Source organism: Brachyhypopomus gauderio, chromosome 18 (genome assembly GCF_052324685.1).
Source record: "Brachyhypopomus gauderio isolate BG-103 chromosome 18, BGAUD_0.2, whole genome shotgun sequence".
NCBI classification, from domain to species: Eukaryota; Metazoa; Chordata; class Actinopteri; order Gymnotiformes; family Hypopomidae; genus Brachyhypopomus; species Brachyhypopomus gauderio.
The window spans coordinates 20730364-20748148 of NC_135228.1; the positions used below are offsets into that span (position 1 = coordinate 20730364).

Sequence of the window (17785 nt, forward strand, 5' to 3'; positions counted from 1 at the left end):
CTATGTGGGCGTGGCCTGTCCTCTAGTTGCCTTGATCTTTGAGTGCCCTTTTCCTACAGAGAGCAGAGCTCTGCAGCAGGTAACAACAATGGCCACTCAGCAAGCACACTAATGCATGCCATGGAAAAAGGTGCACCTTTACCTCACGGACACTGATAGAGTGGTAGTTTTATTACTTAGATCTAGAGATCTAGGTTATATAAAAACTCCTCACAAGGTTTTTTTTTATCTCCGGTTAAACTGGATTTGCTGACTGTAATCTTTCTGTTGATGGCTCTCTATAAAATAACTTTCCAGTTCTTAAGGATGCATAGTCTGTGCACATCAGGAATTTCCCTTCCTAAATATATTTGTAAACAGCGTTGGTTTACCCATTTCAATATAACATGTCTATCAATGGCTTAGCCACACTAATACAGTAGTAACAAGCATTGTCGCTTTCACTGTTGCATCCCATGTTCGGCTTTCTTGATTTATTTGCCAAGTAAGGCAGTAAAGGAAGTGAGATTTCCTGGAATCCAGTTCTACCCATCCTGGTTTAAAAAAAGAGGAAAAGAAGGGTTCAGGAGAAGCACTGAACAAGTGCTACCATGACAAAACAAGTTACGAAGTGATGGAGGTTGATAAGATTTTATTAGTACACTGTACAGTTTAGATTTTAGTTTTTCTTCTGAAATACAACATTGATCCACAATGGTGCTACTGCATTGCAAAACCTGCTAACAAGCATCAGGCGCTAACATATTTCAAAAGCTCACCATATGCACAATCACTGTTTTCAATAGAAAAGTACAAAACCGCAGGCCACCCATATCAATAAAAAAAAGTAACACACGATGGACAAACAAAGTAATAAAGCTGTTGTTGAACCTTTGGTGATGTGAAGTACGGAAAGCTAGAGGGGCCAAAAAACATACATCTGAAGTTCAAAACGAAGCTGGAGTGACTTCACTGCACATTGCACATGTTCATTGCCTTTAATCGTTAAGAGAGATGAAGTGTGGTGGACGTTACACAAGATAAAACCAGTAGCATCTGTCCTTCTTGATCGATGCATTGGTCCTCACTGGGAGGATAGAATCAAGAAAGCTAATAACATGCTAGAAGAACAAATCCACTGAAATCAAGCAACAGCCACATCATCTACTCGTGCCACAGTCGTGGTAGGGCTACATTAAATAGTTAAGGCATGGGCTTGCTGTAACTTAAGAGCAAGCATGGTGGTATTTGCTGGTGCATGTTATCCAACATAATGTTCCAGGTGGACAGAAATGATAACAAAATTGGGTTTTGTTTTGAGAGCAGTTTTAAGCAGTTCTCGGAATGACGCAGTACTATATTGAACATTTCTAAGCAGGCAACGTAGGTCGAAAGGCTTATTTGAGTCCCTCTAGAAATAACCATCCAGGTGTTTAAAAAAAGATCTGCCCATAAATATTCTCCTCCAGTGACCCAACATCTAAAATATGCACTTGTCACACTGAGCAACAGGTTTAACGTGGAGATGGAAGACCTTTCACATACTCTGCTTTAGTGGGAATAGCGAAGCATAGTTTTGGTTTTGACCGAACCAGGAAGGCTCTTTAAACAATTGCTTGGTTATTTTCAGTGACTGCTATCCCTCCAATTTAGATACTGCACAACCGAATACATAATCCTACACGTATCAAAATGTTATCAATTGGTGAAATATTTTTCACAGTTGAATGGCATCTCTTGTAAGGTCTCGGGGCATGCACATGCATCTGAACACAACACACACACTGCTACAGGGATGGACAGTCCATTGTAAAATCTGTGCTGAAAACATAACTCTCCACCTTTAGATGCACAGATATACCAGGGCATTGATAAGTAACATAACCAATGGAGTATTTAGAACTAAACAAACTGACACTGAACATAGACCTACACAAGACTGGAGAGGAACCTTGAATTTGAACAATAAGGTTTGCTATTTAAAAGACAAAATGACAGTAAACACCAAAGTGAATCTAAAGCTAACTTAACAATATTGGAGTTTTGGAAGTTAATTAAAGGAGGTCTTTCACACTCACTGTGTCGTTCACTCACACAATTAAATATACAAATAGACATAATCAAATTCTATTAAAAAGTGCTATTTTGTGCTTCAATATTTCAAATGTTTGATAATTCAACAGTTCCATGATCTTGATTAATCATACTTTTAAAAGTATTTGAATACTATCAAAGTTGTACACAGCAATCATTATATGACATAAGGCCTCAACTGGGAATTCAATACATTTTTTTTACCATCAGTAGTTGTGGGTTGATTTAATCGCAATAAATTAACACACAAGTCATGTACAAACGTTTGGGGTTTGCATCAAGTGTCAGTGGTGCATATTGTAGCCCATGCATTTCATTCCAGCTTAGGGAACATTTACTTGGTTGCATCTCAAAATCAACATTTCATCATAATCTGTACAATGCTAACCACAACTTGCCCCACACACTCACTAGGTGTGCATCGAGTTTTAAGAATACATGCAGAGGGTCAGAACACGGACAAACCGATAAGAGCATTTTATAATAAATGACCCAGTTCAAAATCATTACAAAGTAATGATAGTTCACTCTCATCTCAATTTCTTCCAACAATGCTTTTTAATTTTGCAACAGAATAATTACTCCAATTAATTACATAATAGTTAATAAAATTTACTAAACATAATGTTTAAAGTGTCGGTCAAAGTCTTCCTAAATCTTCAAGGAGAAAATTATACAAGCAGTCAAGCAGTCAATGTCCAAGGTGGGTAACAAAAACTGTTACCCAATGTGGTGTCTTCTCTACCCATAATGCTCAGCTACATTACATGTTAAAAGCCAAAGCAGTGTCTGCATAGAGCTCATTGCAGTTCAGTGATGAGGAGGACTAGATGCACTACGTCTTCCTCCCACAGTGACGATGGCTACCTATTAATAACCAGGCCTCCCAGAAGAGCCCACTAACACTGGCCTGAGTGAATGCATCTCTGCGAGTTCACAGATCAATGTCATTAAACCACAGTTGAGTTTAAAAGTCTCACAGAAATTGCCGTGCAGACTGTGACTTTACTAAGCCGTTTTTTTTTAAACAGGCTTCACAGAAGGTCAGCCTGGCCCAAGTGAAAGACATATAGATATGGATTTTCATTTCAAGGCATCACAGATGCTGGTATTCCTTTCATATAAATGCAGTAGGTTTTGTTAACCTGTAATTGTTCAGGAGTGCTACTGTATTTAGGCACTGATAAACTAGTTCCCTGTGTTGTTCCAGGGTCTCTTCCTCCATGTCAAGGAACAAAGAGAACTGGGGATATAAATCAAATGAAAGTCAATGATCCCTTCTACCTAAGCTTAGAAAGAATTGGAGTAGGGGTGCAATGCCTGGAGTGTCCAGCAGAGGGGGCTTGCAGATGTACGCATGCACTTGGGTATGGTATTTCCCATCGCCTGGGCTCATCTACGTCAAGCTGGTGTTGAAGCTGGAGTTGTTACTGCTGCAGCTCTCCTCATAAGTGGGTGGGGGTTCTTGGAATGAGAAGGGAAACAAAAACGTATAAAAATAGACAGAATACCCTGAAAAAAAAAAAACTAAACAGGATTAAGAAACATGGACACATCTGTCGTTCCTTCCCAGAGATCCTGAGGTAAATTAATATTACAGCTGCTTGTACAAATGTACTGCCTCTTCTTGAAGACGCCGTTTACATCTACAACAGTGAACAAAATGGCGTCACTCACCGTGCGGGTACTCCCAGCTGCTGTATTCCGGAGGCAGGATGAGAGGACACGTGGTGGGCACGGGACTGGCACTGTTTTCAGTGAAAAAAGGGATGGTGGCACCTGTGGATACACAGAACAGAGGAGCGGCGCCCTCTACTGGCTGGGCGGGATTACTGCGCGGATCAGCTTGGCCTGGGCTGTGGCTGAACGCACTAGGGGAAAGGGTCACGGCCTGCCCGGACGGGTCTTGCTGGGAGTGACTCTTGGTGGGGATTTCTTCACTGGTCAGCCCCCCTGCACCCTGCTCCCGCCCCAGGTCCTCTTCAGCAGGGGGTGCGCTCGGAACAACCGGTCCAGTACCGGGGCTGGTCATAGCAGGGACCGGGGCAGCGTGCTGAAGAGGATTGGGTAGAGGGGGCTGTGTCAGGTTGACCGCCACGTTCCCAATGTAGATGGGCAGAGTGACCACTGTGTCGGGTGACTTCAGTGACACCTACAGGAATTAAGAGATAATTAGAAAGTCACCATAAAAGTTCATAATCACAGTCACAATTACTGGTCCTTGCTTTAGCTCAAACCTTTCTTATTGGTCAGAGGAGAAGGCATATCTAACTATGTAGATATTGTAGCATTTCCACCAGAAAATATGAGAATGATATTATGAGCAGAATATGATAACGAATACCCTTTAAAATAAAATTTGTCTTTACAAATAACCCCGCCCTCGGGGCACCTGTAGGTGGTGAGTAGGGCCTTCTCTGGCTAACCTGGATGAAGTAGTCGATGTCTATGAGACTGCAGCCCGCCAGGCCAGACTGGGGGAGGGGGGGCACAATGATCTGCTCCCGCCACTCCGCGTGACTGCCCGCCTTGACGCCCGCCCCCTCCACCTCCGCTATGGTCCGCAAGTCACACAACGGCCGCTTGGTCCTATATGTCACTTTCTGCACGCGGGGGGGAAAAAGATGCATGGATGATCAGTCACTGGCCAGTGAACACAGGTCCTTCAGAAAGAACACAAACACTCAGAGAGACTTCCAACAATGAGAGCAACTATTTAAAAAAAGGGCAGAAAGGAAATAAGTGTTGAATGATAAGCTAAGAAGCGGACACATAACTGAAGTTCAATCACTCAATGACTTTCTTGCAAAAAAAAGCATAAAAGTTCCTTTGCTCCACCTCTACAAACTAGTCGGTTTTACAGTGGCTTTGGTCATCATTCCTAAAACACTGTATCTGTTATACACAGACACTGCATATGTGGGACACACACACAAGGCACACTTGTTCACAGATTATCATTTCAAATGCCTAAGCAAGGCAGTGTTTGACACAGCTGAAATACCCTTCAAGGTTTTGACCCCACAGTTTAATTCCACACATGCACACAAATGTGGGCGTAAGAGACAACATGGTCCTCGTTTTACACCATCAACAACCTAGAATAACAGCAGCTTAAAAATCACCGGCACCAACCAAACATCCATGTTGTTGCAGCTCTGAACTGAAGTAAGAATGATTATTGGTTAAATATCTCAACATGTCCTCCCACCTGGATGAGGCTGGCTAACACGCATCCAGTGTGTTTGCCAGATTTGTTGTGAATCTCGGCAGATAGTTTGATGATTTGACCTGGGGTGTAGCCTCTCAGGTCACTGTGAGCCTTCAGCAGGAGGGTCCCCGTCCTCACCAGGAGGTAGGTGAACTTCTTAGACGTCACAGCACAGCTGGGTTGCTGGGAGAGGAAATTAGTTTAGGGACTGGGAGTCTTATTGTGTAAAATTTTCTCAAATGAGCGTTCCAGGAAAATAATCAAGTTTATAATAATAAATATTAATTTTTCTGTTAAATATAAGATAATTAAGATAGTTTTAAATAAAGAGTTCTACAACCTCTTACCTCTATATCAGGCACCTCGTTGAGGTTCAGGTGGTTGAGTAGGTAGAATGGCTTCTGGGTCTTGTAGTCCTTAGAGAACCGTGGTGTGTCTATTACAGCCCTGATTCTGTACAAGATCTTTCCGAATGGTCCCTCATAAGAAGTGGGGGCATGTGCTGTCAATGATGCAATTTGTAGGTTAGTCATGTACACGTTGACATTCTTGACATTATAAATGCATCTAAACAAAAGGAGGGTTATTTACATAAAATGTGGAAACAGAAATCTAGATACTAATTAGTCAGAGGTCTATAGATCTAATTAGTCAAAGCTTTATATAGCACTGTCACTGATAAGATCTCAGTGATCTAAACAATCTCTTGCTCCACTGTGCTAGGACACTGAAGAGTAGTGGCTCATTTATTAGATCTAATAATGGAGGCAGCGATGACAAAGACAAACCAGAAGCTTAAAAGAACGCAGCGATGAGTTCGTTTGAAAAGAAGAGGGTCCGTTTCTCCTGCAGGCTTTGACGGATGACCAAAGGGCTGAGCATGACGATATAAATGTGAACATTAGTCAAATCTGTCGAGATGTTTTGAAGTATGGTCATCAACCAACCCACTGTGCCAAGAGCTCAAATCGGCAACATTCCATCAACTGCCGGGAGCTCGGACAGGGGAAGGGCATAACGCCATGACATTTCTATCCCTCTTCCTCAGAACGGCAGTTAACGCCCAGAACATTCCTACAGACGCGTTATTGTTAGCTCTGTAATCTAAGGTCTGATAATGAGCCAGACACAGGTCAGTCACTTGGTCAAGACCGTTATTGGCAGGCTGACTGTTGTCTACTGTGTGCTGTTGGTTTCGTCTGACGTCCACGGTTTGTGGAGGAGTGTAAACAGTGATGGTTTAATTGCTGTAACTCAAGAAACATTTATAGTGAATTTATAATTTACTAAATTTTCAAAAGCTTCCGATACATACTATTAGATACTAGAGTCATAATCAAAAGACTGACAATTTAATAATGATTAAATCAATGTTCATGACATCACCTTTCATGATCTTCCCTAATACATTTATTATGGATGTAGCACAGTTCAGTGTGTGGTTCTGTAATCTGGCAGCAGGGGGCATAGTGTACCATCACTGATGTTATTACTTTAATCCTGTGGCATCAAACTGAGGTCACAGAGAGCTATTAGACTGCAGAATTTTGTGTTCACCCTGCCGTGACATGCCCAATCTCGACTCGTGAAGGGCTTGATCCTTAGCTGATAAAGTTGAGTCAGGTATATTTCTACCATTTAAAGATACACAGACCTACACTGTCCTGCTCTGACGTCTCTTCACTGACACGCGCGGCTGGGTTAGTGGAATTTAATTTGATTCTGTCCATTGATCCAGTTTTGGTTTCAAAACGACTCTTTCCTTAGAAGACTACTGCACTTGTATGTGTGGTCACCAGCACAGGACATGAGTCACCACAGACACCAGAGATTGTTGCGTCTTATTCTTGCCTCTTTCTTTTCTCTTTTCAGCTGAACATTACCATAACGGAACCGAACTTTGGCGTCACACACTCATAACTCCACAGCCACAAAATGATTTGACCATGTAGATGGTTTCAGAAACACAGTGGGCACGACAAAACTCACGAGGTTGGATACAGACAAGAACTGAGAACAGAATCTCTACCATCTCCACTTCGTCAGGGACATCAGTGACTTCCTTTGGCCTTTCACTTCCATGTATTACACTGAACACCCATCTTAAGTGAGATGTTTATGAATTCTCCTCAGAGAGCAGTGTTTAATAGTGTCTGGACGTTCTGCAGCTGCTCATGAAACTGGACAGAGCGGGATGGAAGGGAGAGAGGTGGAGGCCTGCAGTTATCTGGACATTAATGAGTAACCGCGGGGACTGTGGTTTCATGTAGGAAATTAGTTAGTCACCAAGTTTGCATACAGAGCAAAATCCCCAGTGTAAAAACAACTGATACCTACACCATCAAACCTACACTGTCAAACTCTGTCTTTTATTATTTCATTTCCAGTGATCTCCACTGTACTTCATAAATGTAAATGTGATCCTTGGGGATTCCAGTGTGTAACTCATGTAGAAAAAGCTGTTAGAAGACCACTGGTCCTTAATCTTACCTGGAATGAGAAACTGAAAAGGGAAGTTGTGTTCTCCGGCTGCCAGATTACCTGCAGAGGGAGAGAGGCAGAGCTGTAAGGACAGCGGGATTATCCATCAAGAGCACCGTGGCTGGATTATCTGTTACACGCGAGGTGGAGGATGTCAGCGCATAATCATAATCCTGTAAAGGAACCAGCGCCAATGCGAGTGCTATACAAACAATGTCAGCATGGGTCACATGACCGAGACGTACTAGTGAGAAAACACACAAAAACAGCCAGTTTAGTGGTTGAAAGAAATACACTGCTTAGAAAACTACCAACATCTCCAGGGACTCCAATACAGCCACTAAATACTTACAAATGAAACACAGGCTGTTGCTACACATAGTCACATGTCTGCTTAGCACAAATAAGACACACAGCACTTGTATTCTGTTATGTGTTAGATACCCCGAGTGAACATATGCTGTAAAAGTTCAATTCAATTACTGCAGCCCGAGTACTACCACATTAATCTTCACCTTGTTTACATGAAGGAACCTCTCAGACAGGAAGAGGTCTGTTATAGGAAATGAGGAGAAGGACCAGTTCCTGTCTGAAGTGCTGGTCTTTGAAAGTAGAAGCTGTTTGCCAAAACGCAAATCTTAAATCAAATCTTAAAACACAAATGTGACTAAAAATACAGAAATTTTACGACGCCTTTTTAAAGCAACCAATACAGATTTTGATCATAAAACCTTCAAGGCGACACATAAAAGGGCCTTTGCTATTTTTGACTTGCAGCAGCTATGATTCTGCAGACACCATCCATCCCTGTGCCACACAAACCTCCTGACAGCACACACCTTTCACGCGTGTGACTACAAGAGGACGCGTGGTAACAGGCACCACACACAGCATGCAGAATATTGCCATATACTTGACACAGAGGAATGTGACACGCTTCAAAAGTCCTGTCGGAGGGGCGAAGGAAGACTCTCACACGTAAGGGCTGTGTGTACTGATGGACCGCTCTTACGCTTCTGCTTTGGACCTGCTATAATTATGGCTGACGCGGCCGCTGCTCGACTAAGCCGCACATTGCCAGTTTTCAAATTATAAAAAACCTGTCCGCAAAATACATCTTCATTGCGTATGCTTATACATATCTACAGATACATACCGTATCTGCCATAATACAAGCACAAGAATTTTTTAAAATTATATTATTAACTATTATTATTATTTTTACTGACAATTTAATCATGCAATAATGCAGAATATTTTAAAATTAATCAGACATTCATTTTTGTTATGCTTTTATGTTGTTTGGTGCCCAAGACAAACTTGATGAGCTTGTCTGACACAGTGGGAGTGCAGTGATGTGACTGAGGGCTGTTTGTGCTGCTGCTGTGGAGATTCTGACAGCTGCACTGACGTCCTGATTAACCTGTTGTGTATCCCGATCAGCCTGATCTTCACAGGCCCGGGAGGACCACTGCAGCAAACAGGGCGGCTCCGTCTGAGGGAGGTCAACAAGGCGCTGGGCTATTAACACCATCCCAAACAACGTCCCCTCCAGTAGCCTATATACCACATTACTATTCAGCCTCAGCTAGAGAAAGAGGGGAAGAAAAAAAGGGAGGAACAGAGAGAGAAAGAGAGACAGAGTGAATGAGCAAAACAGCAAGAATGAAAGAAGAACATAAAATAAACAATATAATAAACCGAGATTCAAACAAAGAGGAGGAGAGGAGAACACTCAGTAAACACTCAGGTTCATTATTTAGGACATTACGGTGGTGTTGTGTTACAAAGCAAATACTAAAAGAACACACAGGTGACCAGCAGCAGTCCTCAGAAGGAGAAAACAACACACACTTCAGTGTAGACACACACACACATATGGCTGGTCTCTCCCTCAAAGTCCACAAAGACTTCTAGCACACGTACATTTTTGACTTTTGCACTTCCGTCTCCTTTCGCACGTCATGATGCTGATTGCACAATAACACATGTAGGACATAAAACATCACACCAGCAAAGCCCAGGGGAACACGAGACAGCACTCAAGCCTGCAGGCAGAACCTGGCAGCAGCACTCGAGCCCTGCTCACACTGCAGCGAGGAGGGGCGACAGGCCCCTGTAGCACTCTGCTGCAGGCTGAGTACATACTGCAGGGCTCTGGAGCGTGCAAACACACCCTTAATGGGTGCGTGGCATTAGCCGTTGGCAGCGAGCGGGGGAGACACTCGCTGTCTTTGTTTGGCTGAGAGCTACGAGGAGAGTCATTAGGGAGCACATCTGTCCCCGTGCGGCCTTAAGAGGGCAGAGGGGTGAGAGGTCGGCGGGTGGTAAGACAAGCGGGAGCATGTACACCAACACGCACTCTCAACAGAAGAGATGCTGTAAGGCCCTTCAGCCCAGAGCCCACACTCACAGAGGAGAACACAGACTCTGGAGAGATGGAGAATGGAGACAGACAGGGAGAGAGCGAAAGAGAGAGAGAGAGAGAGAGAGAGAGAGAGAGAGAGTAACAGTTCTGACACAATGTCAGCACAGTAGCCTTAAATTTGTCTAATGAGGGAACATATTTATCATAAAAAAAAAACAACCGAAGAAATAACTTAATGGCAAAGTAAATGAAGATGCACTCACAGACTACAGACCCAGGGTGAGATGTTTAACACAGAGAGCAGAGGTGCCTGTTTTCCACTCTACATTAACTGGTCCACTGCACATGTGCAGGACTGTTTGTGTTTCACTGTTTACCGGTAATTTCCTCTGAAATCATCAGTTGGAACATGTCTGTAACAGCTTTCTGACCACAGACAATGGACCACAGCTTTATGACCACAGTTTTTGACCACAGCCGTGACACGAACATGCTTCATTTTAAATTTCAGTTAGACATCTCCAAAATGTACCTACAGAAGGAAAGAAGTTCTAATCCCAGGGTAAAATCAGTTATGAGAGAAACCTGATCTTCACAGCCCTGCTCTAAAACACAATGTGAGGCCTTTAAAGAAACAAAACCTGCAAGTGCGAACAATAAACAGAAGAAGACTCATACGCAGACGACTGGCCACAAGCCACCGTAACATCTCAGCAGATTGAACCAGTGTTGAAAGACCCAAGTGGAGGCCAGACAGGCTGCAGGGTGCGGACCTTCTCACCTTTATCGGCCACAGAAAGCATGCTGCTCACATACTGCTCCTCCACCATCCACGACATGTCGTTCATCTTGGTGGAGACACCGCATGATCCCACACAGTTCACCTTGATGGCTGCAGAGAAGAGAGAGAGAGAATGATCAGACTCACCGCTCAGGGTTTATGGTTCAGAGCCAAACCTCCGTATTGCGATCATATCCTTACATATTCCAACTTCAATATACCTTCAAACATAACCAAAGTGGCGAATCCTTAATGAGAGACAAATAGTTTTCTGCATTATTTTGTCGAAGATTTATATTTGACACATGGTGCCACTCATCTGGAGGTTCTGAGGAGTTCAATTCAGAATTTAAACAGGATGTGATATGAAAGGTTTGCTTCATTTGCTTCAGTCTGCACATTTCAGACTTAATAGCATTAATAGCACTTAAAAAGCCATTACTGCCAGAACAACTATCAGTCAATACTCTGTGCAGGTCAAATTATTTCACTGGCTCATTAATCCATTCTCCATTCTCTTTATTTACATGTTCACATATATGTATTTTGATCTTTAAAAATGTTATAATTTCATTTTGTGTAAATTTTGTTGTGTGTATTTAGTTCAATAATTAGATATTGTTAGATCTGTCAGTGTGACGGGCAGGGAGTGCGAAATAAAATGGAAGCGATCACGCCAAGTCTCAGGGAAAAGGAGGTTTTAATGAAGAACGTGTGCAAACCAAACACCCGCAACACAATCCAAATTAAGGATACAATGACCAGCGGTCAACTGGTACAAAGACAAGATTATATAGACAAACAAAAAAACAAGTCATTTAGGTCTTAACTAAATGACTTAAGTAAGAAATCACACAAGGCACTGAAAAAATAGCTACAATAAAAACTAAACTAAACATACAAACTAAACAAAACTAATGCCTTAACTTCTAAATTACAAAACATTAAAAACATCACAAACAGGGATGATCTTTAAAATAGAACATGCTACATTTAATACACTAAGTGCTAGTCTCCTCGGCATTGTCATTACAGTAAGAGGACTTTTCATCTGTGTAGTGGTCAGCACAGAGACTAAAGACACTCAAACAATCAGAATCACATTCAAATCACTTCAGAATTTCTGTCTGAAAACTGAAGTGACGTAGGAATAATTAAATAGATGAAAATGGAATCGTCTGCTTTTTAATTAGTAGGGCCATTCAGAGCATTGGCGCTTTTCATCTTTAATGAAAAATCCTGACATTATTGTTCAGGTCCGCAGAGGCGAGCTAGTGCAAACACATGAAGTGCCCGTCCGCTCTGAACACCTTTTGTCTGCTTTACTGTACCTAAGAGAAAGCACCAACCCGCCTTATTTGCATTAGCATTGTCGACTGCCGAGTTCTCCACAATGGCTTCAATTGGTCCAATGCCACATGAAACATTAAGTTCACAATTTTTGTTGTCTATGGAAGCATCAATGGCTATGCAACTGCACAAAATATTTTCTAGATATTGTTCTTTGGAATTAGAAACAATAACACATAATATGCTCACAGAGGTTTGTGCGAACTGTCTTGCAAATGAAAGACATGGCTTGCGGGTTTTAGCCATGATGAAGAAGGACCAGCCACGTGGGATATGACCACCAGCAACTCTGTGAGGATGAGCTCAAATCCAATGAGCTCAGAAGAACGGGGACACACAGACCTTGTCCACTGTAATGCACGCGCACACACACACACACACACACACACACACACACACACACACACACACACACACACACACACACACACACACACACACACACACACACACACACTCGGGCAAGTTCAGCTCTCTCTGAGACTGCCTTCCCAGGAGCGTCATGTTTCTCATCCCTAATCACAAATACCCACTGGGCAAACGGAGCCGGAGGAGTGGGAGGAGGAGTTGCTACTTCCTGTGTGCTGGTCAGCGGTCTCCTGCTCCGATAGGGCAGTTCTGCAGAACCCCAGCAGGACCGCACCTCCTCAGCAAAACAGAAAAAGGAGAGTCAAGCCCTGACTGAAAATTCGACAGCAGCGTGCCACAGACACGAGAAGGCGGCGAAGACACAGCAGACCCGCGCACGAGGATGTGGGCCTGGGCCGGCGCGTTCTGATCACACACACACGCCGTTGTGGAATTTTAAGGTTTGATGTCCGGCCAGCTATTGGCACGCAGTTAAAAGCAGGAACGCGTCAGTGCCACACACACAAACACGAGTGGCAGATGGCACCAGTCTGCTGCCCAGGAAGGCGCTCTCTACGGCTGGCTGGCACGAAGGAGCCGCCGTCTCTGCCTCGAAAAGCAAGAGACGGCTCTAAAGGACAGAAGCAGGAGTGGATGCTCAGAGTTCAGCGTCAGATCAGCACCAGGACCATCTGCTGTTGGCCGTATGGACACCATTATTACCACCAGGAAAAACACAAGTCTGCGCTCCACCCATGCCAGTAACATACACCACAGCAACTGAAGGCATTTCATGATTCATTTTAGCAAGTAGCGACATGTTCCTTTGCTTTGTATTACATCCTTGTTAATAAAAACTCCAGCAATTTGCAATGACTTCCCCAAATGCAAATAAGAATCATATATGGCATATACAGTACTTCAAATGTAAACATTTCATAATAAATGCTCCTTAACATACATGGAAGGAAATAATATATATATATATATATATATATTAGTGGTGGGCCATTATCGGCGTTAACGACGTTCGATAATGTGATACGCTTATCGGGCGATATAAAAAATATCGACGTTAATCTATTCTTAAAGTTGGGTTGGGAACAGGTCAAAATAGGTAAGCAAACTGATGACATTCACCTTGATAGTTTAGCTCGGGTGTATTCCTAACCAAATTGCACAGTCGGGGGCGAGAACGAGTTTTCAAACCTGTGAATTACCACCCACAACAAATCGCACGTGTGCTTACAAGTCATTACTTGTGTCACGGTACGGCGGCCCCCTACTGGTCGCCCCCGTCTACAGCAGCAGCTTGTCCTGTGGGTGTGGCGTTGTGTTCGTCCCTCAGGTGGGCGGAGCCCGCGATCCGTCTCACCTGAGGGTCGTTTGTTCGTCTATATATGTCTTGTCTTTGTACCAGTTGACTGCTGGTTATTATATCCTTAATTCGGATCAGTTCACGGGTTTTGGTTTGCGCACTTTACATATTAAACCATCCTATTTCCCTGAGACTTGGCGTGATCGCTTCCATTTATTTTCGCTCACCCTGCCCGTCACAGAATAACCAGCCACCTTCGGAAGCCGCCAGTCTCCTTTGCTTTCTCCTTCGTTCGTGGTCATGTCTCGTGGTAATGTCTCGTGGTAAGTGTTTGTCTGCGTGGTGTTGTATGTTTCATATGAGAGTGAGCTGGGTCGGTCTCCACTCGTCCCGCCGTGTTTAAATGTTCGTTTATCTAGTGTATTGTTTGAAACACGGCGAGGACTGGAGTCCGTTACCCCCGTAAAGCTCCTCTTTTATGGATGTGCGTTTCGTTTTTTTTTGTCGTAATGTGTGTGTGTGGACAGCGGGACCGAAGCGTGCTGCACACACACGTTTGAGTGTTGTGCGTGTGAGACGCGAGTGCCTCTCGGCATTGTCGCCTCGCTCTCTGTGTTGCGTTTGTGTGTTGTGAGCGACTGCGAGCTGGGGAGGCGCGTCCCTGTAAACCGTGACGCGAGTATCACTCGCTTTTGTCGCCTCGCTCCCCATGTGTTCCGTGTTGGAATTAGGGAGCGACTGCGAGCCGGAGTGGTTGCGTCACCATTTACAGAGCGCGCGTGTGTTGGTCCTGTCCATTTGTCTTTTGTATTTTGTCTTTTCGTGTTCGTTTTGTTTTAGCGTGCTTGTGAACTGTTGTGTGTAATTCCACACATGCTCCTCCCCCTTGAGTGTGTGTGTGGGGGTGGACCAGTGATGGTCCCGTGCCACGGGGAGTGGCACGGAGGGCGTCGCTCCTAAGGGAGGCCCTGACCAGGGAGTCGAGGGTGTTCTCCGGAGCCGGTAGGGGCCCCTCTCCTGATGCATCAGGTGAGTTGTTTGGTGTCCCCTCCTGCTGAGATGGAGACCCCTCCCCCCGGAGGCGGGGTGCCGAGATGGTCAGGGTAAGTGCGCGTATGTGTTTTGTGTTGGTGTGTGTGGGTGTGTGTGTGCTTTTTGTGTTTTATGTGCAGGTGCTTCTCCCTGGTGGTGGATCGTGGCAGTCCTGGACCTTGTGGGGGTCTTCAGCTGGCAGGAGCCCCCTTATGTTGTAGGGTGACCGGAGCCCGGTCGGAAAGAGCCCCTCCCTAGAGGGCTGGGGCCCCCGGATGTTTGGGGACGATAGGGCTCTGGTCCGAAGAGCTCCTGCTGAGGATGGAGATCCTCCCTCCTGCTCGGGGTGACCAGGAGGCCCTTGGGGGCTGTTCCCCAGCCCGCGATAAGGGTGCTCTGGGCCTCGGTCTCTGGCGCTCCTGGGTTTGGTGGAGGAGTCCACCTCGTAAAGTCAGGCTCCGGCTGGGGCTGACTCCCCAGGAGGCTGGGGTGGCCCCTAGTAGAAGGCAGGGGCCAGCTCCGGGAGGAGGTAGGTCCAGGAGGTGACTTAGCCACGCCCCAGGGAGGTAACCTGCACACATACACCCCAGACGGACATGGAGCCGTGGCCCGCCGTCCTCGCACCTGTGGGGCTATGCGGCTTAAGGCCGGTTAGGGCGTGAGGGCCCTGTGACCGACCGGGGCGTGGTTTTGTCTTGTTGACGGCCCAGTCGGTCCAGGGTCCCGCCCAGGTAGGTGAGCTAACCTGTGTGTGTTTTGTGTTTCAGCTCTGGGACTACAGGGGGTGTGTCCCTTGTCCCTGCCTGCCTGCCCCTTTGTTTTGTGTGCTGCTGCTGTAGGCCGCACAGCCGGTGGAGGGGAGTGCGGCTTGGAGGGGGGATCTGTCACGGTACGGCGGCCCCCTACTGGTCGCCCCCGTCTACAGCAGCAGCTTGTCCTGTGGGTGTGGCGTTGTGTTCGTCCCTCAGGTGGGCGGAGCCCGCGATCCGTCTCACCTGAGGGTCGTTTGTTCGTCTATATATGTCTTGTCTTTGTACCAGTTGACTGCTGGTTATTATATCCTTAATTCGGATCAGTTCACGGGTTTTGGTTTGCGCACTTTACATATTAAACCATCCTATTTCCCTGAGACTTGGCGTGATCGCTTCCATTTATTTTCGCTCACCCTGCCCGTCACAACTTGGGAGGCACGCATATTCTGAATGAGCCATTTTAATCTGGATTAATCTAGATTAATTTCAAGATTTCAGTGAGATTAATCTAGATTTAAATAAATTAATCTATGCCCACCCCTAATAAATAAATTTTGGCTGAACCTTTTAGCCTGGAAATGATTTAATGACACTGGTAAAGACAACAGGCCCTTCCTCTCAGATAAGAAAAAAACACCTAGTCATATATGTAAAAAGAGAGAGTTTTAATAGAGTATGAAGAAAGTGCAGTCCCACCACGTTCGACTCTCATGTACCACTCAAGTCTGACAAACTATATCTACAGCACGATCTGTGCACGCCAAGTCAGGAGATGGTCTCACTATGCCTCCCAGCTTCTCAATTACAGACTCTTCTCAAAGCCGCTATCCTAGAGCCAAACTCCTCAGTTAATCACCAAACCCAGGCAAGAGGCAGGAATCTCCCCATACAGCTGACGCTTCAGTGCACGCTGGGGTCCTCGCAGCGTAAAGAGGTCAGCGGTTGCATCAGAGATACAGTGCAACAGGGGTGTCTCCTGGGGTCTGCACAGTTTACCGCAGTCACGTGACACAGAGCTTTAATCTGCTTGCTCGACAGGGCACTATAAACACTAAAAGGAGCCGACGGCCAACTAATAGGTAGACTGCTAAACAGAACGGTGACAAAAGCACTCCTAGAATGATTTCATAGATCATAAAGGCACCCTCCCTATAAGGCACGCTTGTTTCATGTTATTGCACACCAAAAAGTGCTTCATATGCGTACTCTGCTGCCTCTGAATTGCTTAGGTAACACTACGCTTCAAGAAAACCCATGTTCTGCTCCAAGGAACCATGCCATGACTGACGGGCTAAATGGCCTTTTCAGTCAATCTGATCTATGGCTGTTACAAACAGCCTACGAGATATATCTAAACCCTAATTAAAAATGGCCAGCACCTACTGGTCAGTAATTCATGGCTCAGCTCTGGTCCCATACCCAGTTTCATTATTGGGCCAATACTGGCAGGAAATGATGGATATCACAGAAAAAAAGCAATGAATTTGATCCAGTTCTGTAAGTCTCTAGCCTGGAATTTGACCGAATTGCTTGTGTAACATTAAAGGAAAAAAGTATTATGTACATAATGCTTGATTATAGGACAGATGATCGAATTTGTCATGCATATTCATGATTCAGGAATTACAATTCTATTAGAAATACCTATTTCTATATTCTGCACTTATTGGCACTGTTTAAATGAGCAAGACAGCTGTTTTGTGTTTGTGGCTATGTGCGTTATCCTGTAGAGTAGGTACACGACTTGAACAGCTACATCCTGATACGTTCAGATGGCCGTGCTTCAGAGAAGTGAAATGCTTCAGTTAAAAGTAGTTTAGCAGTTTTAAAGAAAAAATTATTGCTGGAAAAGTAAAATGTTGCGAAAACTCCATAAACTAGTGTAGATTTAACTTATTTTGTTGTGAAGGCATAAAGCCAATGAAACAGAAGTGCAAAAAAATACAATATTATTTACCTAGCCATCCATATGGCCATCTGAGCCATCTCATAGCCATCTATCATTTAGCTAATGAGACGTGAGATTGAGATCTCATGAGACATACCAGAGCTGCTGGAAGAGATAGTGACG

At 44.6% G+C, this 17785-nt stretch overlaps 1 protein-coding gene across 2 annotated transcripts in view; it reads right to left on the minus strand.

The window, feature by feature from the left end:
• Window positions 1-614: 614 nt before the first annotated feature.
• arrdc1b (arrestin domain containing 1b) overlaps window positions 615-17785 on the minus strand; it is a 30545-nt gene continuing 13374 nt past the window's right edge. For both annotated transcript variants that reach the window (XM_076979439.1, XM_076979438.1), the window contains 7 exons: window positions 10915-11025; window positions 7775-7825; window positions 5632-5786; window positions 5285-5467; window positions 4500-4676; window positions 3751-4225; window positions 615-3537 (listed from right to left, as the gene is read on the minus strand). In XM_076979439.1, coding sequence (XP_076835554.1) covers window positions 3470-3537; window positions 3751-4225; window positions 4500-4676; window positions 5285-5467; window positions 5632-5786; window positions 7775-7825; window positions 10915-11025 — 1220 coding nt within the window. In that variant the 3' untranslated portion in view covers window positions 615-3469. The remainder of the gene's footprint in view (window positions 3538-3750; window positions 4226-4499; window positions 4677-5284; window positions 5468-5631; window positions 5787-7774; window positions 7826-10914; window positions 11026-17785) is intronic.